Raw genomic sequence first — 20,601 nt, 5'->3', positions numbered from 1 at the left:
GATATTTATTTATGTTTTCTTAGTTTTTGAGTGTTATATTTCCTGTAATAAAAGAAAAGGAAATTCAATTTCAAATTATTTCATTGTTATTTGTTGCAGTATCGTAACACCTGAAATCACTCGAATTACGACGACGGGACCTGTGTATCAAATTTGCCAAGTCAATACAAAACTCACCCACCTTCAGATCCTGGTTGCCTAATCCTAGACTAAACACAAAATCACTCCAAAGAATTGCCGCCTACGATCAGATTAAATGCAGAACACAAAGGTACAAACTAAGTCCAATCCCATATCTAATTAGCTTATTGAATGAATCCTAGATAAAGAAGACAATATGTTATGATCTGTATTATGACCTCTTCCTAAATCTTTTTTTTCTTTTCATATCTCCTCTCTCTCTCTTTCTTCCTTCCTTTTCTATCTCCCCATCCATCTCTTTCTCTCTCTCTCTCTCCCTCCTCCATCATTCTCTCAAATTCTTTCTCTATCTCACCATACAATGTGACTTATTATTATTATTGAATTCGAATAATCAGCGACTATCTGTAATGTTTCAGTAGAACGAAATAAGTATACAAAACTCTCTGTACATAAAACTTTATTCTAATTATTTACCCATTGTTACCCACTTCCATCTCTCCTATTACTCTGAATACGTCACTAATTCAAAATCTCGATATCCTCAAGTCAAATTCCCGACCTTTCGTTTGAGGACGCGTACGCTTATTTAGAACGGTAGTTCATTTTGGGAGAGACTTTTGGGCCGGTCGTCATGGTCGTAAAACTCCGTCCTGTAATGCAAATTGTGTGACATGGGATTTTTTTTTCGTTTCGCATCTGGAACGGAAACATTCAATTTGCGTTTCGTGTGCAAAATTCTGGTTGCTACTATGGTAACAGCGATATATCTGATTTAGGACGACTTTCCAAATCCAAATTTGCTTCCTCCCAGAGCTCGAGAGGCCGCCCGGGGGACCCACTTCCATTGAATGGTGGATACCAGGCGCGACCATACGTAAAAAGGGAAAGAGTGGGTATACATATAGTCCTATGTAGCGTTATGAGGGTGTGAGAAACAATAATTAAAATACTGAAAAGGGATATATTTCCACTACTTGTAGGGTGTCACAACTTGTTGAGAGATGCATTTTCATAATCTGGAAAAGACCTTCCCTTGTTTAGGGTACTTTTCGAAACCCCATGGTCGCGCCTGGTACCCACTCATCAATGGAAGTGTACCCCCCGGCAAACCCCCCATTTCCGCGGAAAAGTAAAACATACTGCCCATCACATTGTGTGCTAGAGGCATATCGTTTATGTAGAAGGTGCTGGCAAAAGAAAAAAAACTCCGCAAATTTAGACGGTTTATGACCTGTTGCATGCTGTGTACATGTCAATGCATGGGAAATGATTCGGCTTGAGAGGTGATCTGACTCATGGAATCAATTGCCAGTGATCCACAAATAATGCACATTAAATGCAATATCGATTCGATGGACTGTAATGATCTATATCTAAACCTTAATTCGGTAAGTTTTTCCTTACTCAATATGTACTCGATTTGTTTGAAAAACCACTTTCTTATCCATGTCATAATCTACATTTCGCGTGTCTCCAGTCAGCTGGAGTCATAGCCATGATACAGGTACAGTCCTGCCGCGAGCTTCGGCAGGCAAATGACATGGCATGGCATGCTGGTATCGTATGAAAGAGCTTTGCACACGAAAAGCAAGATCTATAGAGCCTGTAACACAAAGCTTGGCAATGATTGTAAAACAGTTTTCTACGTTTGATTGTATTGACTGTAATGTATAATCAATCTAGAAATTCGAGTCTATGATTAATCGTTAACTTTTGAGTTACCCGACTCTAATCTCGCGTTGTAGAGATTTGCGAAAGGTGCCTATTTATCCAATCCAATTCACTTAAGGCGCTGTCACACCTTGGCGTTTTAGACAGCGTATGCCCGACGTATGAGGAATTTGGCGAATACGCTGGAGTACGTCGAATACGTTACGGGTAAGTTTTTGCATACGTTAAGAGTACGCGAAAACACGCTGGTATACGTCGTCATACGGCGAGGTCGTCGAAAAATTTTGTGCAAGCACAACATTTTTTGACGTATGCCAGCGTATGGTTCATACGTCCCGCATACGCGGGCCATAAGTTGTAGGCAAGTTACGCGATCGTTGACACACGTTACTCGTAAGTTACTCATAAGTCGATGTACGTCGAGATAATGTCCAGCGTACCCTAAAACTTACTTCTAACCTATGAGTAACGTGCTTTGAACGTATGTGTAACTTAACTCCAACGTATATTGACGTATGAAGACGCACGTGCTCCGGACGACCACAAAACTTACTGAACATGTTTATAACTTACAGCTACCGTATAATGGCGTATTGACGTTTATAGGAATTGGTATATAAAGGTGGGGTTCACAGGAGATTTCTTCGGCATGGCGGTGGTGTTGATACGGTGATGTATCGTGCGGTTATGATTTGAATAGTCGAGGGCAGCCTTTTTATAGGCTACGACACGTGTTCGTCAGCGATACGCTGCCTCGCGCTATGCGTAAGTTAGGCTATCGTAGGGCATAAGTTGTGTACGCCGGCAATACGCTAAGCATTCGTTGGAATACGTTACTTATAAGTTAACGAAGCGTTCGATATAAGTTACTAATACGTTATGTATACGTCCAACTCGCTACGAATACCCTAAGTATACGCCCAGAGTTGAAAAAAAATCAAAGTTCAGCGTATGCCGACGTTTTAGAGAAATTTTGATACGTCGGGCATACGCTATCTAAAACGCCAAGGTGTGACACCACCTTTACATCATAAATCCTTCCCATCCGCTTTCTCGTATACATGTGCTATATATCTTAAGCAAAATTTGAAACCTCTGCAGTTACTTATATCTGAAAATATTCTGCTGATTCATATTTACCCCAAAGTATTAATGATAGTAGGTTTTTTTACGCTTTGTCTATTTTTATAATTTTATTTTGATACTGTTATGTTTAATGCTGTTTTTTATGTAAAAGTTCTGTACAATTCAGCTCTTGCTGCGAACAGTCTTTGAATAAATACCGTTACTATTATTATTCTAACAAAATCAGCAATCGCTTGGCACTCGCATTTGATGACTATGGTGAGATATGTATACTCTTAATGGATTCCCAAAAAAGAAATGGTCCTTAAAATGTCCCTGTTTGAGGTCAATATATACAAAATTTTCAGCTCGCGCTTCGCGCTCGCATCATTTTGTTAGTGGAAAACGTATGGTCTTCGTAAAATCCTATAAAAAGGCCTAAAAATGCTTCTCTTCAGGTCGGAATTTCCTAAATTTTCAGAGCTGGCACTTCGCGCTCGCAATATTTGATTAGTGAAATGCGTATTTCAATCATGATTACAATGACTACAAAAAGTGTTTCATGTTTTCTAACAAAATCAGCCAGCGCTTCGCACTCAAATCAGATGAGTATGGTGAGATATGTATTCTCTTATTAGATTCCTAAAAATAGTCCTTAAAGTGCCTCTGTTTGGGGTCAATAAATAAAAAAAATAGCTCGCGCTTCGCGCTCGCATTGTTTGTTTAAAGATACAGATACATATTTTTCTAAATGTACTTATGTCCCTTTTTAGGTCTGAATATCAAAAATGGCACAGTCCTTAAAATATCTATAAGGTCAATAGGCCCGTACCTGGCAATTGAGCGCGCTTTACTCGTTCATCGAGTGACTCAAAATTTTTGCTGGTGCCCCCCAATGCCGTGACCAACGGTACACCACTGATAGTGACATTCAGTGGCGGACCGTGACCCGGAGGAGACAAAGCATTGGGGGGGGCACAGCATTGTTCACAAACAATGCAGTGCCCCCCCCCATGCTTTGTCTCCGCCGGGTCACGGTCCGCTACTGGTGACATTCTTTTTTATTTATTCATTCATTATTATTTTATTGTGTTGCATATACTGTAGAGCGCTTAGAGACTTCTGACAAAGTAAGAATTCAGCGCTATATAAGCAAATATAATTATTATTCTTAATGGCGATCGATTTTTTTGTTAGTTTTTCAATATTCTGGAAGCGAAATTTAATGCGTATCGAACCATTCTACGTCCTTTGTTGACTTTTCGTTTCTGCCCCCCATGAACCCTGAATTTATCATGTTTAAAGGTCAAGTCCACCTCAGAAAAATTATGATTTGAATCAATAGAGAAAAATCAGACAAGCACAATGCTGAAGATTTCATCAAAATTGGATGTAAAATAAGAAAGTTATGACATTTCAAAGTTTTGCTTATTTTTAATAAAAAAAGTTATATGAACGAGCCAGTTACATCCAAATGAGAGAGTCGATGATGTCACTCACTATTTCTTTTGTTTTTTATTGTTTGAATTATACAATATTTCAATTTTTACGAATTTGATGATTAGGACCTCCTTGCCTGAAGCACAAAATGAAAAAAAAAAGTGGAATTCCACGTGTTCAGGGGGGAATGAAACTTCATTTCACATGACAATGACGAGAAAATCAAAATATTTCATATTTTAAACAATAAAAAACAAAAGAAATAGTGAGTGAGTGACATCATCGACATTCTCATTTGGATTTTACTGGCTCGTTCATATACCTGTTTTGTGAAATGAAGCGAAATGTAAAAAATGTCATAACTTTCTTATTTTACATTTTTTGATGAAATTTTCAGTATTATTTTTGTTGAATTTTTCTCTTTTTATTCAAATCAAGATTTTGTTGGGGTGGATTTGTCCTTTAATATTCAGTGGATCCGCCGCTTTCCTCATGTAATAATGAATGTATGCAAATCAGGGGGCCTGTTTCATAAAGAGTTACATTGCACCAACCTTGATAACATGCCTCATCAGCCAATCACAATCAAGGATTCTATGGTGGTTACAACAATAATCACAAAGTTACCATAACTGTAATTCCTTTTGAAAATGACTACGAGCCATCCAAAATATACAGGTTTGTTCGCTCCATTTTATTCTTCCATGAACTCTAGAAATCTAGCGCTCAAACTTGCTTGCAAAAAATACATTATTCCGATTTTCTTAGAATATAGGTGCACATGAATTGTGGTTTTTAATGGAAGTTAGATTTATTAAGATTGGAATATTAGAATTAAAAAACATAGTAGCAACTCATCCATAGCATGCAAAAAGATGAAATAGCTCGCGAAGGTGTTAAATGAGTAATCAGTGTCTGCTTGACTGCAAGAAAATAATGATACACGCTTCTTTCTGAAAAGCGGAAAAGATTTGATGTAAAGAGATTCATACTTTAGAGTGCCGTATAGACCTATATAAAGCGGCTGACGATCCGACATAGATCTAACTAAGAGGAGCTTTATCACCGAATGCCTCCAAAGGGTTGCATATCTCCGAGCAGTTTTCAAAATAATCTCAAGTGCAACATTCGTGTCCATTATCGTTTCTAATCATGCTGGCCTTGCGATACATCCTTGGTGCGTTGATTCGTGCAGTCATCATGGCTATAGGACTCCCAGGCAATGCTCTTATCATCATCGTGTACTCGAAGAAGCAGCGGAAGTCTGGAACGGATGCTTTCATCTTGGGGCTCGCTATCACTGATTTTGTCGCCTGCCTGACTTTCCCGCTCAAAATCTACTCTTATGTGACGACGCAATTCACTAACGACTTCCTGTGTAAGACGATGTACTTTACGCAGTATTGGACTCAGTTCGTTGGGGTTTTCCTGACAGGAATCATCACCATTGATCGGTACATCGCGGTGTGTAAACCATTGAAGAAGAGACTGTCACCGAAGCAAGCTACCATCATTGTGTCGCTTCTATGTGCCCTAGCTATGGTCTTCGCAATACCAACGTTGGTGTGGACAGGAGTCCAGAAATTTGGTGTCTTCGCTTCGAGGTGTACCTACGGTATGTCTAACACGAGAATATCTCCCCTTGCATTCACCTGGGTTTTGCATGACATCAATGATGCCCTCTTCTATGGAACCCTGGTGATGATCATCTTCATGTATAGTAGGATCTGGTTGACAGTTTACCGCAGGACCAGGGCAAAGATTGGATGCGTAATTCCCGCGAGCATAACTACCGTTTCCGGTCAGGTAGCTAAATCAGAGCCAACCGCAGAGACATCTACTGCATCTAAACCTGACACAACTGACAATGTAAACCTTAGTGACTGCAAAACAGAAAACACAGGAACGACAGCAAACGGTGTCACCACCATCGTCAGTGGTTCGAACAACGGAGATTCCTCTGGAGCAAATGGATCGGGTGAAGGGAGCTCTTCTGAAAAGATACCACTAAAACCCTTCCCAAAGCCAAAAGCCAAAAGTAAGCCCGGCAAGACACATATGCAAGCAAGGGCAAGCAACAAGACCACCAAGATGATCTTCATCATCACCATAATATTCTTTTTGAGCTGGGTACCAGCCAAGCTATGGGTTATCATGTTAAGGTCCAAACTCATGACAAACTTACGGTCAAACCAAGTTCTGTACAACATCTTCTATCTTTCAACGTTCATGGTCAACATCAATCAGGCCGTCAATCCATTCGTTTACAGTTTCTGTAATGAAAACTTTCGAAAGGAATGTGTGACGGCGATGAGGCACTTCAGACAGTGCCGACTGTCATAAATAAAATGCAATCAGTGAAGACTATTGATTGCAAGTCTTATCGTGTGTAGCAAGGAACTTATTCAGTTCCGTATCCAGAATCAAGTCCCCGAAGTCAAATCCCTTGGGTTAAACGCATATATGTAGTTGATTCGCGTTCAATTGAAACGAATCCAGGATTTGTACATCAATTTCTTGCAGCATCCCATTAGAGAATCTGCAATTCTTAAATCAATGTTACCGAAGTTTTCAGTGTTGTTAGTATATGCCTATTGTATCTAGATTCTTTATTCGGAGAATTCTTTCGCGTATTGCCCATGGGGTCTTGGATGTAAAATATGTGATTGTTACGCTGTTAGATATGACAATGTACCCACCTGTGATGTCGTCACGATCTCGTCATTAGCCGAGAGTCATGACTTAGAATGGTCAATTGACTTGAGAACTGTTTCTTGGATCTTTGGAAAGACCATCTGAACTGCCAGTGGGTGAGCTCAAAGCTGTAGGTCTTCCCCAATGTCTTAAAAATTCGATTTATTGATATACAATTAAATAATGTAAAGCGCCTTTTGAGACGTCGACCAGGGTCCGTCTCACAATGAGTTGTAATTGATCTGATCAATCACAACTATCGACTATGGAAATCCACCAATATCATGATTTTCTGTAAATGGCTTCGAGAGGTCGACCAGGGACCGTCTTACAAAGAGTTGTAATTGATCTGAACAATCACAACTATCAACTATGGAAATCCAACAATATCATAATTCTCCATACATGATTAGCACAAAATGTCCATTGGCAAACTTATAGAAGCACAATGATTTGTCAAGAAAATGATGTGCGTATGAATATATGGCTATATAGACGCTGGGCGATGCTGGCTTTCCAAAGTTGTGATATGTTAAATCAATCTCATCACTAGAAATCCTCCAATTTCTTAATTTCCCTACCGAAAATGTACTCAAGGTCGCTTTGGATATAAAAAAAAAGGAAGCACAAAGACTAGCAGTTCGCACGAACATCATAATTAGATATGAACTGATTATGCATTATACACTCTAAATATGAAAGGGTGTATTGAGTGTTACAAAAAAAATATGGAAAATCAGAATATTACTGTTATTGTTATTACGAATAATTTCATAAAAATATCCACTGGCAGTATAACACTTTACTTTATATAGGCTACTCTCTAAGTGTCCATATGTCCTAGTCATTTCAATAACAAAAAAAAAGTTTTTAAGAAATAGATGATCTGTGTTTCTTTTCCCTAAGGTTGTTGTAGAACTTTTAGCGTTGCCATAATAATAGACCCCGTGATTCTTCATAATATTGAGAAGAACAGGTTGATCAATTTTAGCATTTACATTTTGCATCATGATTATCATGATTATCAGCGTGATGAGTACAAAAAAAATCGAGGGGCCAGATCAAAGACGTTAAAATATATTTATGACGATGGCGCAATAAATAAAGTGCTAAAAGATGCAAGCAAGCAAAATTTGTGACATTTTTTAAACGAAAATTGAATTTGGGGGTAGATTTCGAAGTAATATTCAGAAAATAATGTAAAACCACACTCTTTCCCTTTCCTTTTCTGTTTTTTTTCTTGGTGGTGGAACTTTTTTTTTTTGGGGGGGGCATGGCCTTCAAGCGCCCTCATCTGCACGCCAGTGATGATTATGGTGATCAGTCGGGAGTTGTTTTTCCGCAATATTATATTTGAGTATATCGATTTATATCTGCGATTAGAATATTGTATGTTCTACCAAGCAAAATCGAAAACAAAGTGATTAGCAAGTATTGAAATATGAATTAAGAAATCTACACGGGTTATTTGGTGAAACGGCATCCACTACGTCGTGCGAAATTCATATTAGATCAAAATTCCCCTATACGTAACAGTTATGTAACACAATCTGAGACCAAACAGCATTTATCAAACATATACACCTCTTTACAGGGGTGGTGATCCGGGGGGGGGACACAGTGCCCCATACACTTTTTGAAGCACTGAAAAATCATGCTAACGGCCAATAATATCGTTTTAAGGCACCGCTATATGAAAATAGACCAAGATAATGAGTCGTAGTTTCTAACTTTATTTAAAAGAGCATTGCGTAGTTGATGTTATACCTTGTAAAAAATAGGTTGCAACAATGATTATTATACACATTACAATAGTAGTCAATCTAACTTGTATCATTTTTAGAACAAAACTCGATTAAAATTTGTGATTATACACACCATAGTCAAATACAAAAGGAATAGTTGGAATATGACACCACCAGCTTGCTCGTTGCATATTCATGAAGACATGCGTAGAGCTGTTACACTGAACTATTTAAAAAAAATGTCACAACTTTGTTATTCCTTGTCTGAGTTGATTGAATTATTAGATTCAAAGTTTTGTTTGTCCGATTTTACTTCGATGTTTCAGTCTTGAGGTGTCTTCTGTGTACAAGGCAAATACAGGGACTTTAGACTAAATATTCCGATCATTTGAATTAAGTGACTTATGATTTGTTTTGTTTTGTATAATTTCAATCAGCAGTTTTCGATTGTTAGCCAGGTATTGTGTTTAAACATCATCAATTAGCGTCATGAAAATAAATATTTAAGCACTTATACTATAGGCGCTACATGTATATCATTATTGTCTGTGATTACTTTTCCTTGGCTCTTGATTTGTTCAGTGTTTAATACTTTAAAAAGGGTCCGAAGCAAAATGGGGTCGAAATTAATTATTATGCATTTAAAAATAATTCGGGATAAGACTGAATGAAGTTAAGAGGGTTCGAGTGTGTGTGCGTACTGCGTATGTGCGTGTGAGAGAGAGAACAAGGGAGAGAGAGGGGGTGATTGTACCTGCTGTTCCGTTGAAACCCCTAAGGCTCAGTCTGTATCCATCGCGTTCGTCCTCTACCGCGAAATGATCGTACGAAGCATACGATTTCTCCCCTTCAAAATCCTCGAGATCGACCCGTAGTTCGTACGGTCTCTGCGATGTAAGACGATGAAGCTTGCTGTTGCCCAACCAGTGTTCTCCAGACAGCTGGCCAAAGCCGTAGTGGTACTCGATCCATGTCCGAAAAAAATTGGCGCTGCCATCCTCCCTCCGTTGAAACACCTAGAGATACAGAATGGAATTACGGAAGGTTTAAAGTGCCGTCTCCTTGATGAGATGTCCTGCCATCTTATATACCATATCGTCAAGCCTTAATAAATTATGTCGACAAGTCGACAATTAAAAATGTTCTTGATGTCATGAATAGTTACGACATTGAAACCTATTTAACATCTCACCAGGACGATATTTAACTTGTTATGCCTGTCGATAAAGGCAATGTAGCACCCTCTAAAGAAAGTTTTACCCAATATTGGGTAAAATGGGAACATGCATGTTGGATGGTTAAGAAGATTTTGTCAGTTTTACGCAATGTTGCGTCGAAATGGCCAAATATGGGGTAAAAAAATACCCAGCAAACATGCATGTTCAATTTCTACCTAATATTGGGTAACATTTTACTCAGTGCTTTAGAATGCAAGTTATATTCACCATCTCGTCAAGTATCTCGCATTTTAAAGATTCCACTAAATTTCAATTAATTTCTCGACATTAGCAACTCCAAACAATATCAGAGACATGTATGATCTTTGAAACTCAACATGGATAATATCAACTTCAAATACAGTTTAATATAGATTATCTTAGATAATTGAATTTAAGATACATTGAAATCCATTACATACTTACTTAGGTTTTCAAACCGAAACAACGTGAAAATGGAAACGGTTGAGTGTAAACGGATTTTCATTTTTAGATGTGTGCGCATAGAATGTGGGTGGTTGAAGTAGGTCCATGACATGCCTAATATGCATGATGGGTGGTGCATGTTAATAACGAAATAAGGAGAAACAGGACTTTATGTCCAGAAATATGTGGGTGTGTGTGTGATCCAAATGCGAGTGGGTGTGTGTGTGATCCAAATGCGCGTGGGTGTGTATGCGTCCGGTGTGTGCGAGAGTAAGGTTGCGTGGGTGACTGAGATGCGAGCTTATTAACGTGCATGCGCATTTTATTTTATTAACCTTTTTTAAAGACCCGTTAAAAGTGTATTGCCGTCTACCAAAAAAAGAACAGGTTGGACAGGAAGTGATTGACTTTATTATATATGTTACAATAAGTCGTTTTTTATTAAGACCCAATTTGTTTGTTTCGATGGAATCGAATAAAATATTACATTCAATGTGTTTTGAATCAATTAGATTAATGGCGTAATGGATAAAACAGTCAGGGGCACACGATGTCGTTAGTAGCAAACTTTCTTTGAAATTCCGAGCAAGCTTGCGAAACGAGCAAGCTTGCGAAACGAGCAAGCAACCATCTTGACCGTTTTAATATAAAAATCGAATTTTGTATTAGATTTTGATATAATTCTCAGAAAAGAAAAGCGTGTCTCACCTTTTCATTTCCCTTTTCTCTTTTCTTCCACTTTTTTTTGGGGGGTGGGTTCGGTTGAGTTTGGGGAGGGGGCATGGTCCCCCCGCCCGTCTGTACACCAGGGAATAAGATGGAATTGCGAGCAAAGAAAACAGAAAACTCACAGTCCAGCCTCCTCCGTCAGTATCCATATCACAGAAGACATAAAACGGATCGAAGTCCTCATCTGGAAAGACAACATATCGTCCACTTTTTAATGACCCAGCCATTTTGACGTCATGACAGTCCCTCGGTCGACCCGGACAGAATGAAAGCATAGACGAAGCTCCCGATGTGCTCTTGAGCAAGTCGATAACCTTATCCAGAGAATCTTTGAAAGATGTCACATCCTCAAATGCTATGTATACATGATAGATAAGAGATGGTATTCAAAATTGCTTCTTCTTTTTTTTTTAGTCTACTCTAAAAAAATAAATCTTTTCAAAAAGAAACAACAGAAAGGAAATAAAAAATAATGTCCAAAATGTAAAAAATCACGAATTCCGCCCTACGTCAGCTACGTTAACTAATATTAGTGGGCATAATACTGATAATTATCCGAAAATGAATGAAGGTATTTAATCTAGCTTGCTAATCGAAATATTCATGACATTTAAATACTCTTTGATGGTTACTCATTCCCGTTCTTACGCCTTCAAAAAGTAAAAGATGCAGTATTTTTAGCTTTAAATTCGCAATTTAAAGGAGAAAAATATTTGGTATTATGCTAATATAAACAGGATACAATAATTAATAATAACCCTAGTCAGTCGTTAACATAGGATCGTCGGGTAGAATACGACAGCCCCCGGCCCCCCCCCCCCCATATGGCCCTGGGAAGAGGCAGTGCTGGTGAGGTGCAGTGCGATTATACCCCAGTATTGTTCTAGTGGCGCTGCGTATGTTATACCCCACAGGCAGCACCCCGGGAAAATAGGTTGGTGATTTAGAGGAATTTTTTGGGGGGAGGTCGTTACTTTCAATATATAAGAATCACCTTCATTTTAGAGTGATTACTTTTTTTAGGAAGGGCTGGCGTGTTAACAAACAAGCACCCCCTTAAAAATAATGTTAAAGCCCCTGCCCCCCCCCCTCCAAAAAGGGGAAATAATAATAATAAAAATATACCTGTAATGAGGCAGCTCGACTTTTGGTCAACTATCTGATTCAACAATATATTGGTTTCTCGGAGTAGTTTTCTGGTTGACTCACACTCATCAAACTATAAGAAAACATAAAGAGAATGAAATACGAAGAGAGAGAAAATGGGAAATTATAACTGCCTCTCTTAAAACAAGCAACTTATTAATGACTCGATGAAAGGGTGTGTCAGGTTTAACTATTTAACTTGCCATGCATATATACATTATTCTGTGCAACTGTTGAGACCACGAATTGGCAAGGCCGTCATTCCAACTTATACAAACTTACTAGGTCGACATGATAAGGTAATTAAGTCACTTGGCAATATGGCACCTCTCCAACTCACTAAGGGAATAGCATTTTAAAACTTCTATGTGTTCGGTGATAGTTTTTTGAACCCCTCCTCCTCCTCCAAAGAGCATGGAGAGGAGTCTCATCAATAATTAGGCCTATGCACTTAAGTAAGAAATATATCCATCAACACACTTGCTATTTTAAGAGATTATTCTAGTAGTGTTCTATTTTTTGTTGTATATTTCGGTATTTGATTACTATTGTTATCTTTTAGCACGATGAATATATTTCTGTGGTTTGAGGTCTTTCTTAATCCTCTTTCGTATATATTTCTGTGGACTTTCTTAATCCTCTTTAGAATAACAAAACCTCAGTTATCCAAAAATAATCCTTTCCATTATATTGGTTTGCGTGCGGTGCTTTATTTAAGAATGATCAAAGCAGAAAATATTAATTTCGTGTTTGATTCACAATTAAGGGCTTTATTTCATTCCAACAACAAGAAACAAAACATAAATGATAAATTTATAAGAAAGAAGAAGTATAAATAGATCTTCATAATATAATGACATACCACATAATTTAAACAATTTGATAGACGAATGAAAAAATGAGTTTACCTCCAATGATTTGGAGGTAAGCGCCGTGGTGTAGCGGTTCTGACTCTCGCCTTGTAATCAGAGGGTCGTGTGTTTGAATCCCACCATGGCCTAGCGCCCTTTGGCAAGGCGTCAGTCCACACTTTGCCACTCTCACCCAGGTGCTAATTGGGTACCGGTAGGAAACAACCGTCATTGTGGTTGGTTTAGCAAGTTTGCGCCTAACGGGCTGCTTGGAATGCTATGAAACCAGTGACCGGTATTTTGGGAAGCGCTTTGAACAGTCGTAGATTAATAAAGCGCTATATATGCCAATTATTATTGTTATTATTAATGATTATTTGATATTGTCTTATTGTTTCTTATAGTCTTATAGAACTAAAGAAATATTAAAAAAATGTTCTTTATTCGTCATTTTATGTTATAATAGCAATAATGGTAATAATAGTCAGCTCTTGTATAGCGCATAACACATTATGAATAACGTCTCTATGCGCTTCCAAAGGACTTCGATATTATTACCCCGGCTGTAGCTCAAGCAGCCTTTCCAGAGCTCGGCATTTCAATGATTAGATTCCTGCCAGGTACTAATTCACCTCACCTGAGTTGAGTGACAATGGGGGATAGATTTCTTGCTGAATTGAAACTACGCCATGGCTGGGATTTGAACCCACGATCCTCTGTTTCAAGTCCGGAGTCTAATCCACTGGGCCACAACGCTCCAATTAAGAGCTATGCTCTCATTAATATTGGAATATTTGCTCCTTTATTTCGACATGTTCGACGAAAAATGTTATAAATGGTGCCTGGCTTGACATATATGACTGATGGGATAAGCCCAGCTCGAAAATTAATTGGCCTACCAATTTTTATTGATAAAGACCAAGAAGATGACAGAATTATGAATAGCACATTTATATTCCGGACTTTTTGCATTTATTACGAAGACACTCTCTACAACCCATCAATTCCTTTGAAAATGCAAGTCAAATCACAATGGAGAGCTGAGAGGCTTTTGTCGAAAGTTGGTGGACCGGGACAGCATCCGAATCTCTTGACTCTGGACAACGAATCATATTTGCAATTGCTCGGCCGGTGCAAATCTTCAGATGATCTGCTGTCCCAGTCCAGCAACTTTCGACAAACGCCTCTCAGCTCTCCACTGTGACTTTAATTGCATTTTCACCGGAATCCATGCGCTGGAGAGAGTGTCTTCGTAGTAAATGCGAAAACTCTCTATTGCCAAGCAAGAGGTGTAAAACTAGCATATTAATTATATTTGGGATTTTTCACGCAGCGAAGTACGAAGGATTCAAGAACAGAGAAAGTGAATTGTCAAATCTCTTTCATGACAAAGAACACAACCAAGTCTTTGTCGAAAAATGATGATTCAACACAGCAGTTTAGTCCTCGACTCCGAAACTGAGAATAAAACTATTCTTCCGGTTCATCAATTTTCGACGAATGCCTTCTTGCTGCTCTTTGTCATATGACTGGTATTCTCAATACATAATACATTTACTGTGTTATTAAAGTCTCTGTAGGTCGCGCTGAGCGAATACTCCCGAAAATCATAATGACTTACCATTGAAGAATTGCAAAATATCAGATTCCATGTTATGATTGTAAGAACGATTGTGCTGCGGTGAACGATGCGTTCTGTGAAACCAGCCAACATCTTGAACTTCAGTTGTTAGATATTGGTGCGTCACGAAGCATGTCCCTAACCCCAATCTAAGACGAAATAAAGCCCGGAGCAAATTTCGCAGGAGCAAATGTTGTGTCATCGAAATGATATCAATATTAATGGAATAGGCCTCGTGTTGATATTGCCGCTAACTCTATTTAACGAATTGGGATTCGTGTAATCGCGGTGATATATAAAACATTGATGTTGGGTTGTTAATGTTCTTTGGCAGATGACCAGGTAATTATCATGCACTTGTGTGATGTCGTGCTTGAGATTGGAGGAAGAAGCTTGTGGGTGGGTGAGGTGTCTGCATGCACTGCATGGCCCTGCGAAATAACGTTTGAATAGCTACGAAGTTCAGAACAAGGCTGTCAGATATTTTTATCGCCATTTCATTTTAAAAAGTTCTGGTTGAAAAAAAATGTGTTTAAAAATGGATCCATTTCTAAATTGATGACCACCGCGCGCGCTCGCGGGCCGTGCTGGAATTTTTTTCTTTGTGGATAACATCATGACTTGCAGCTCAATTTTGTTGAATTTGTTCTTTGACTATCTTGGCCCTCCTTGGAAATCCTAATTTCCGAATGTCTGTGCATGTTTTGTGATTGAACCCAATTAGGCAACGTTAAGAGAGACTGAATATTGGCTCACGGTTTGTTAAATTTTGTTCAAAATCCTTAGTAGCGCGTGACACTTGAAAAGGTTTCTGCAGTTTTGATTGTAGGTGTTTCGATATAGGTCACGTCTATTTTGTTGGATTGTCAAGACCACAGCTGAGGCCATTAGTGAAACTCATAGAGAAATGTATATCAGTCTATAAAAACAAATTCTCAAATAAAAAGATTGTATATGGTTATATATTTCAATCTGCTATTCTACAACTTTTGAGTCAATGCTCTTTATTGTGACGTCAGCAGGGCGAAGCTTAATTTTCAATCCACTTAAGAACGCTTAATGTAATCCAATGCTCTGACAGCTCAATGGAAAAAGAAAACTATCGGTATATTTCATGTAAATTGGGTGACGGTGATATTCATAATCATTCACTAATGCAAATAAATTAATTGTTCCTCTTCGAATTAATTTTCTTATCTTTATTTTCATTGAATTCGCTACCAGGATCAAGAAATGATCGCTTACTTACGTTATATAGATGAATTGATAAATTACAAGTGTGAAAACGAGTTTATTGATTGTTGACTAGTAGGTTATTTCAGCATTTGTAAGCCCATGAAGCCACCGCAATTAAAAATACGCCAAGGGATTACTCACACAGATATAACTTGCCTGCAAGAAGGTATCAATTACTCTTCACCGTGAACTGCATCTTAAACATAAATAAGTAAACATAAATAAGTAGTCTTTGGAAGGATTTCTGATACGATTATAGGCCTCTGTTATTTCTCTTAAAATAACCGGTTCTTAACCCACAAGGCCACACTCTAAGCAGTGTCTTGTTAAACATGCATATTTGCATGATAACACACTAATCTTCTTAGCAATATTTTCATACTGCAATTATTACGTTAAAAAGTAGCAGAGCAGATACTTTTCCACTCAATAACTTTTACTTTCTCTTTGCAAATTAAATATGAGTATATTTTCTTCTCTGTACTTTTATTTAAAGGGTATGATTTCAGACTAGCTACTCATAACACAAAGTCAACGAGAGACCACATGTACACTCTCATTTAATTCGGACCAGGGGGGTGTTTCATCAATATTTTTGTCCGACAAGTTGTCAGATCTGACAACTTTCCTGGATTCTGATTGGTTGAGAAGCACTGTTACTATAGTAACTGTCGGATAAAACAGGACTTGTCGGATAAAACGTCTGACAAGTCCTTTCATGAAACGCTCCCCAGGTATATATACTTACTGAGGGACAAAATAGAAAAAATAATAAATAAATGACGAAAAAAAAAATAATCACTCAAAAAGCCAAATCTGTTCATATTTCATCATCTTAAGTACACTTGAATCAGGGGCAGATCCAAGATTTTCAAAGAGGGGGTCACATTTTCCCAAGCAAAATTTGACAAGCACAAAAAGGGATAGCGATCTCCTTTATTACGATCAGAAATTCCCTTTACAACCTCTTAGGTAGAATACTTTTGTATAGCCGGCATGAACTCTGCACCCTAAAAATAAGAAAAATTGGCAAAAATGTAATTAACTGTGCCCTTAAAGGTGAATAAAACTTCACGTATACTTTTGGTTTAACCCTACAAAAAAAAAACCCAAAAAGATGAAGAAAAAAAACGAGGAAATACATGCATAAGTGAAAAAAATCTAAAAACAGGAAAAAAATTTGCTCTCACAATTTTTCGTTGTGGAAACCTTTAAATTTGATTACAAAGATGACATCTTGAAAAAAGGAAATTTGAAGTGTAATTGTGCGTCCACTTTGCAAATAATAATTTTCATTAATAAATTTCCATATTTTATTCATAGTAAATACGAAATAATTATTTTTAGATGTTTTTATATAGACAAAAAATTGACAAGCAAAAAAAAAGAAAGGTCTTCAAGTTCAAATTAGGGGGCACATGTCTGTTTTCATTGCATTTTTAAATGACAAATTTTTTGTATTTTTTGTTCTCAGAGGGGGGGGGCACGTCCCCTGGATCATTTTTTGTTTTCCTTTCTCTTTAAACCCTTTCTCCCCCCTTCTTTCCCTATCTTTCCTTTTCCTCTCTTTCCTCTTTCATCTTTTCTTTTTTCTTTCCTTTATTTTCGCTTCCTTTTTTGCGTGTGACTCGGCAGGGGAGGGGGCAGTCTGCTAATTGGCGAAAACTGGATCCGGCCCTGACCCATATAATTAAACAATTTCAAAACACTAATAATGTTTCATTTTTTTAACTAACATAAAAAGCTATTTCACGTTTCGTGACGCATATTAAATAAGTCCGTTTCAAAATATTGAGAAATTAACCGCAATTTCGTCTATAGAAATGACAAAATAACAGCCGACATATAAACTACGTAGCTAGTTAAAAGTTATGTCACAAGGCCAGTGCAGACACCCTGCCAACAGTCTTCTTCCTCCAATTTCAGGCACGACATCACACAAGTGTTAGTTTTCTGGTCCAAACTTTAATGTTCCCTATATTATCACGATTACGGAAATCCCCAAATCGTAAAATAGAATTGCTGCCAATGTCAACACTATTCCATTCGCCGCCTTTGTGTATTTACATCGAATTTATTTCTGACCTCGTGACGAATCAAAATTTCGCAGCTCAAGTTCAAGATGGTGGCTGGTTTCATGGGACACTCTCAAAACAAATCAGTCAAAATGACTAGGAAATCGGGTCAGCTGGATGCAACTGTTATTCTAGTCACATTTGACTATTTTAGTCGTATTTTACTAGAACAGAGTCATTTATGACGAGAGTATACGTCAGATATGTGACTAGACATATCAGTTGCACCCAGCTGACTGCTGATCTAGTCAATGTCATTGGTTTGGTTTAAGAGTGTTCACAGCAAGGTCATCATTTTTACAATCATAACATGTAATTTGATTGCTATTATTAAGGTTTATACCTTATACTTGGTCAAAATGGTACTCATAATTCTGCTTTACGTTGGATTGGCGGGTAAACTTACTTGTTAGGTCTTGGTTTCCGGGATAATAATATCTGCAGTCGTGCCAAAACAACATGAACAAGCAACATTTATCACATTTATCTTAGAACTAGAGGGGAAACGTTCCAATATTATTTATGGCGCAAAAAGGAAAATCGAAATACCAAAATGTTGGGGCTAATACTATTATTGGAAATATTCACGCTCCAGTGTGTTTTTTCAATAAAATCCCGTCATTTCCATTCCTGTCAGCTTTTAAACAATTTTAAGATTTATTACATAATTCATATATCAAATTATGTAAACTGTGTTTGTGTATCTGCAAAGCACTACAAAAAGGAATTGTCTTCATTATTGTAATATAGTTCCTTCTTTTTCTTCAAAGTTTGTTATTTCATTTTTTTTGTTCAGTTGATGTACTAAGTAATCAACTCCTAAACCCTGAAATAAATACGAAATAATTATTTCTGCCTTGATATTGATAATGATATTCTGAACGAAATAAAGCACTACACACAAAATAAAATAATGGAAAGGATCATTTCTTTGGTAACTGAGTTGTTATTCCCAAAGAGGATAAAACCACAACAAAACCACAGAAGGCGTTTCATACGGGCATGGTCGTATATAGTTTTTTTTTTTTTTTTATAAAATCGAAGATTACAGCAATACACTGAAAAGGAATTGCTTAAAGGTCAAGTCCACCTCAGAAAAATGTTGATTTGAATCAATAGAGACAAATCAGATAAGCACGATGCTGAAAATTTCATCAAAATCAGATGTAAATTAAGAAAGTTTTGACATTTCAAAGTTTCGCTTATTTTTCACAAAATAGTTATATGAACGAGTCAGTTATATTCAAATGAGAGAGTCGACGATGTCACTCAACCACTATTTCTTTTGTTTTTATTGTTTGAAATAAACAATATTTCAATTTTTATGAATTTGGCAATGAGGACCTCCTTGCCTGAACCACAAAAATGTTAAAATAATGGAATTCCACGTGTTCAGGGAGGAATGAAACTTCATTTCACATGACAATGACGAGAAAATCAAAATATTTCATATTTCATATAATAAAATACAAAAGGAATAGTGAGTGAGTGATGTCATCAGTTCCCTCATTTGCATACCGACCGAGATGTGCATATAACTGTTTTGTGAAATGAAGCGAAAATTTAAAATGTCATAACTTTCTTATTTTACATCCGATTTTGATGACATTTTCAGTGCTATGCTTGTTGGATTTTTCTCTTTTTATTCAAATCAAGTTTTGTTTGGAGTGGACTTGTCCTTTAAAATAATGATTGTGTGTTTGGATATATATTTGTTCACTGATACGAGTTTAAAGGTAGGTTATAGAGTTTTCTCGATTTTTCACATTTTTTTTCTATTTAGTCAGAAATATCAAGGAAAATATGGACATTAAAAATAATGTCTACTGATAAGATGACAATATATCTCTTCTTCCTTAATCGATGTAATAATCTCACCATGTCAAATAACTAAAGGTCAAGCCCCCCCCCCCCCCCACCCCTGGAAATTTTAATTTGGATCATAGAGACACATAAAAGAGCATAGCGCTGAAAATTCCATTGGGATCGAATGTAAAATCAGAAAGTTATGACATTTTAAAATTTCGTAATATGCAAATGAAAGAGATGATGACATCCATCGGGGTCATTTTCTTTTCTTCTTTGGAGTTTGAATTATACAATATTGATATTTTTAGAGATTTGACTATAATAACAAACTTGACTGAACGAGAAAATGTCAAAACAATGGTAATTACAAGTGTTCAGGGAGAAATAATACTTTATTTCACTGGACAATGAATGATGTCATCAGTCCCCTCGTTTGCACGCCGACTGGAATGAACATAAAATTGTTTTTATTTAGTAAGTGAAACTTTAAGTTTTTTTTATTTTATATCAGATTTTTATGAACATTTCAGTGTTGTGCCTTTTGGATTTTTTTTTTTTTGGGGGGAAGGGGGTGGGTGTAGCCTACCTGTCCTTTGACTTTGTTTAATTAATTCAAAACACACAGAATAAACTATTTTATTCGATGCCTTCAAAACTAGCAAGCATAAAGGTTGCAATTAAACATTTCAAAAATTAGACAATTTAACACACCTCATTTCTTCTTTCATATTT

The 20,601-nt window shown here is 37.2% G+C and overlaps 1 protein-coding gene across 1 annotated transcript; it reads left to right on the top strand.

The window, feature by feature from the left end:
* Positions 1 to 4,719: 4,719 nt before the first annotated feature.
* Positions 4,720 to 9,293, top strand: LOC121423113 (somatostatin-like receptor F_48D10.1). The gene has a single exon (XM_041618404.1). The coding sequence runs from the start codon at positions 5,473 to 5,475 to the stop codon at positions 6,661 to 6,663; it is 1,191 nt and encodes a 396-aa protein (XP_041474338.1). The 5' UTR covers positions 4,720 to 5,472; the 3' UTR covers positions 6,664 to 9,293.
* The last annotated feature ends 11,308 nt before the right edge of the window (positions 9,294 to 20,601 follow it).

Source organism: Lytechinus variegatus, chromosome 10 (genome assembly GCF_018143015.1).
Source record: "Lytechinus variegatus isolate NC3 chromosome 10, Lvar_3.0, whole genome shotgun sequence".
NCBI lineage: Eukaryota > Metazoa > Echinodermata > Echinoidea > Temnopleuroida > Toxopneustidae > Lytechinus > Lytechinus variegatus.
The sequence above is the reverse complement of the archived record's forward strand: the minus strand, read 5'-3'. Positions and strand labels throughout refer to the sequence as shown.

Excerpts from the sequence above, each read along its gene's own strand:
- LOC121423113 (XM_041618404.1), top strand. The coding sequence starts at position 5,473 with ATGCTGGCCTTGCGATACATCCTTGGTGCGTTGATTCGTGCAGTCATC.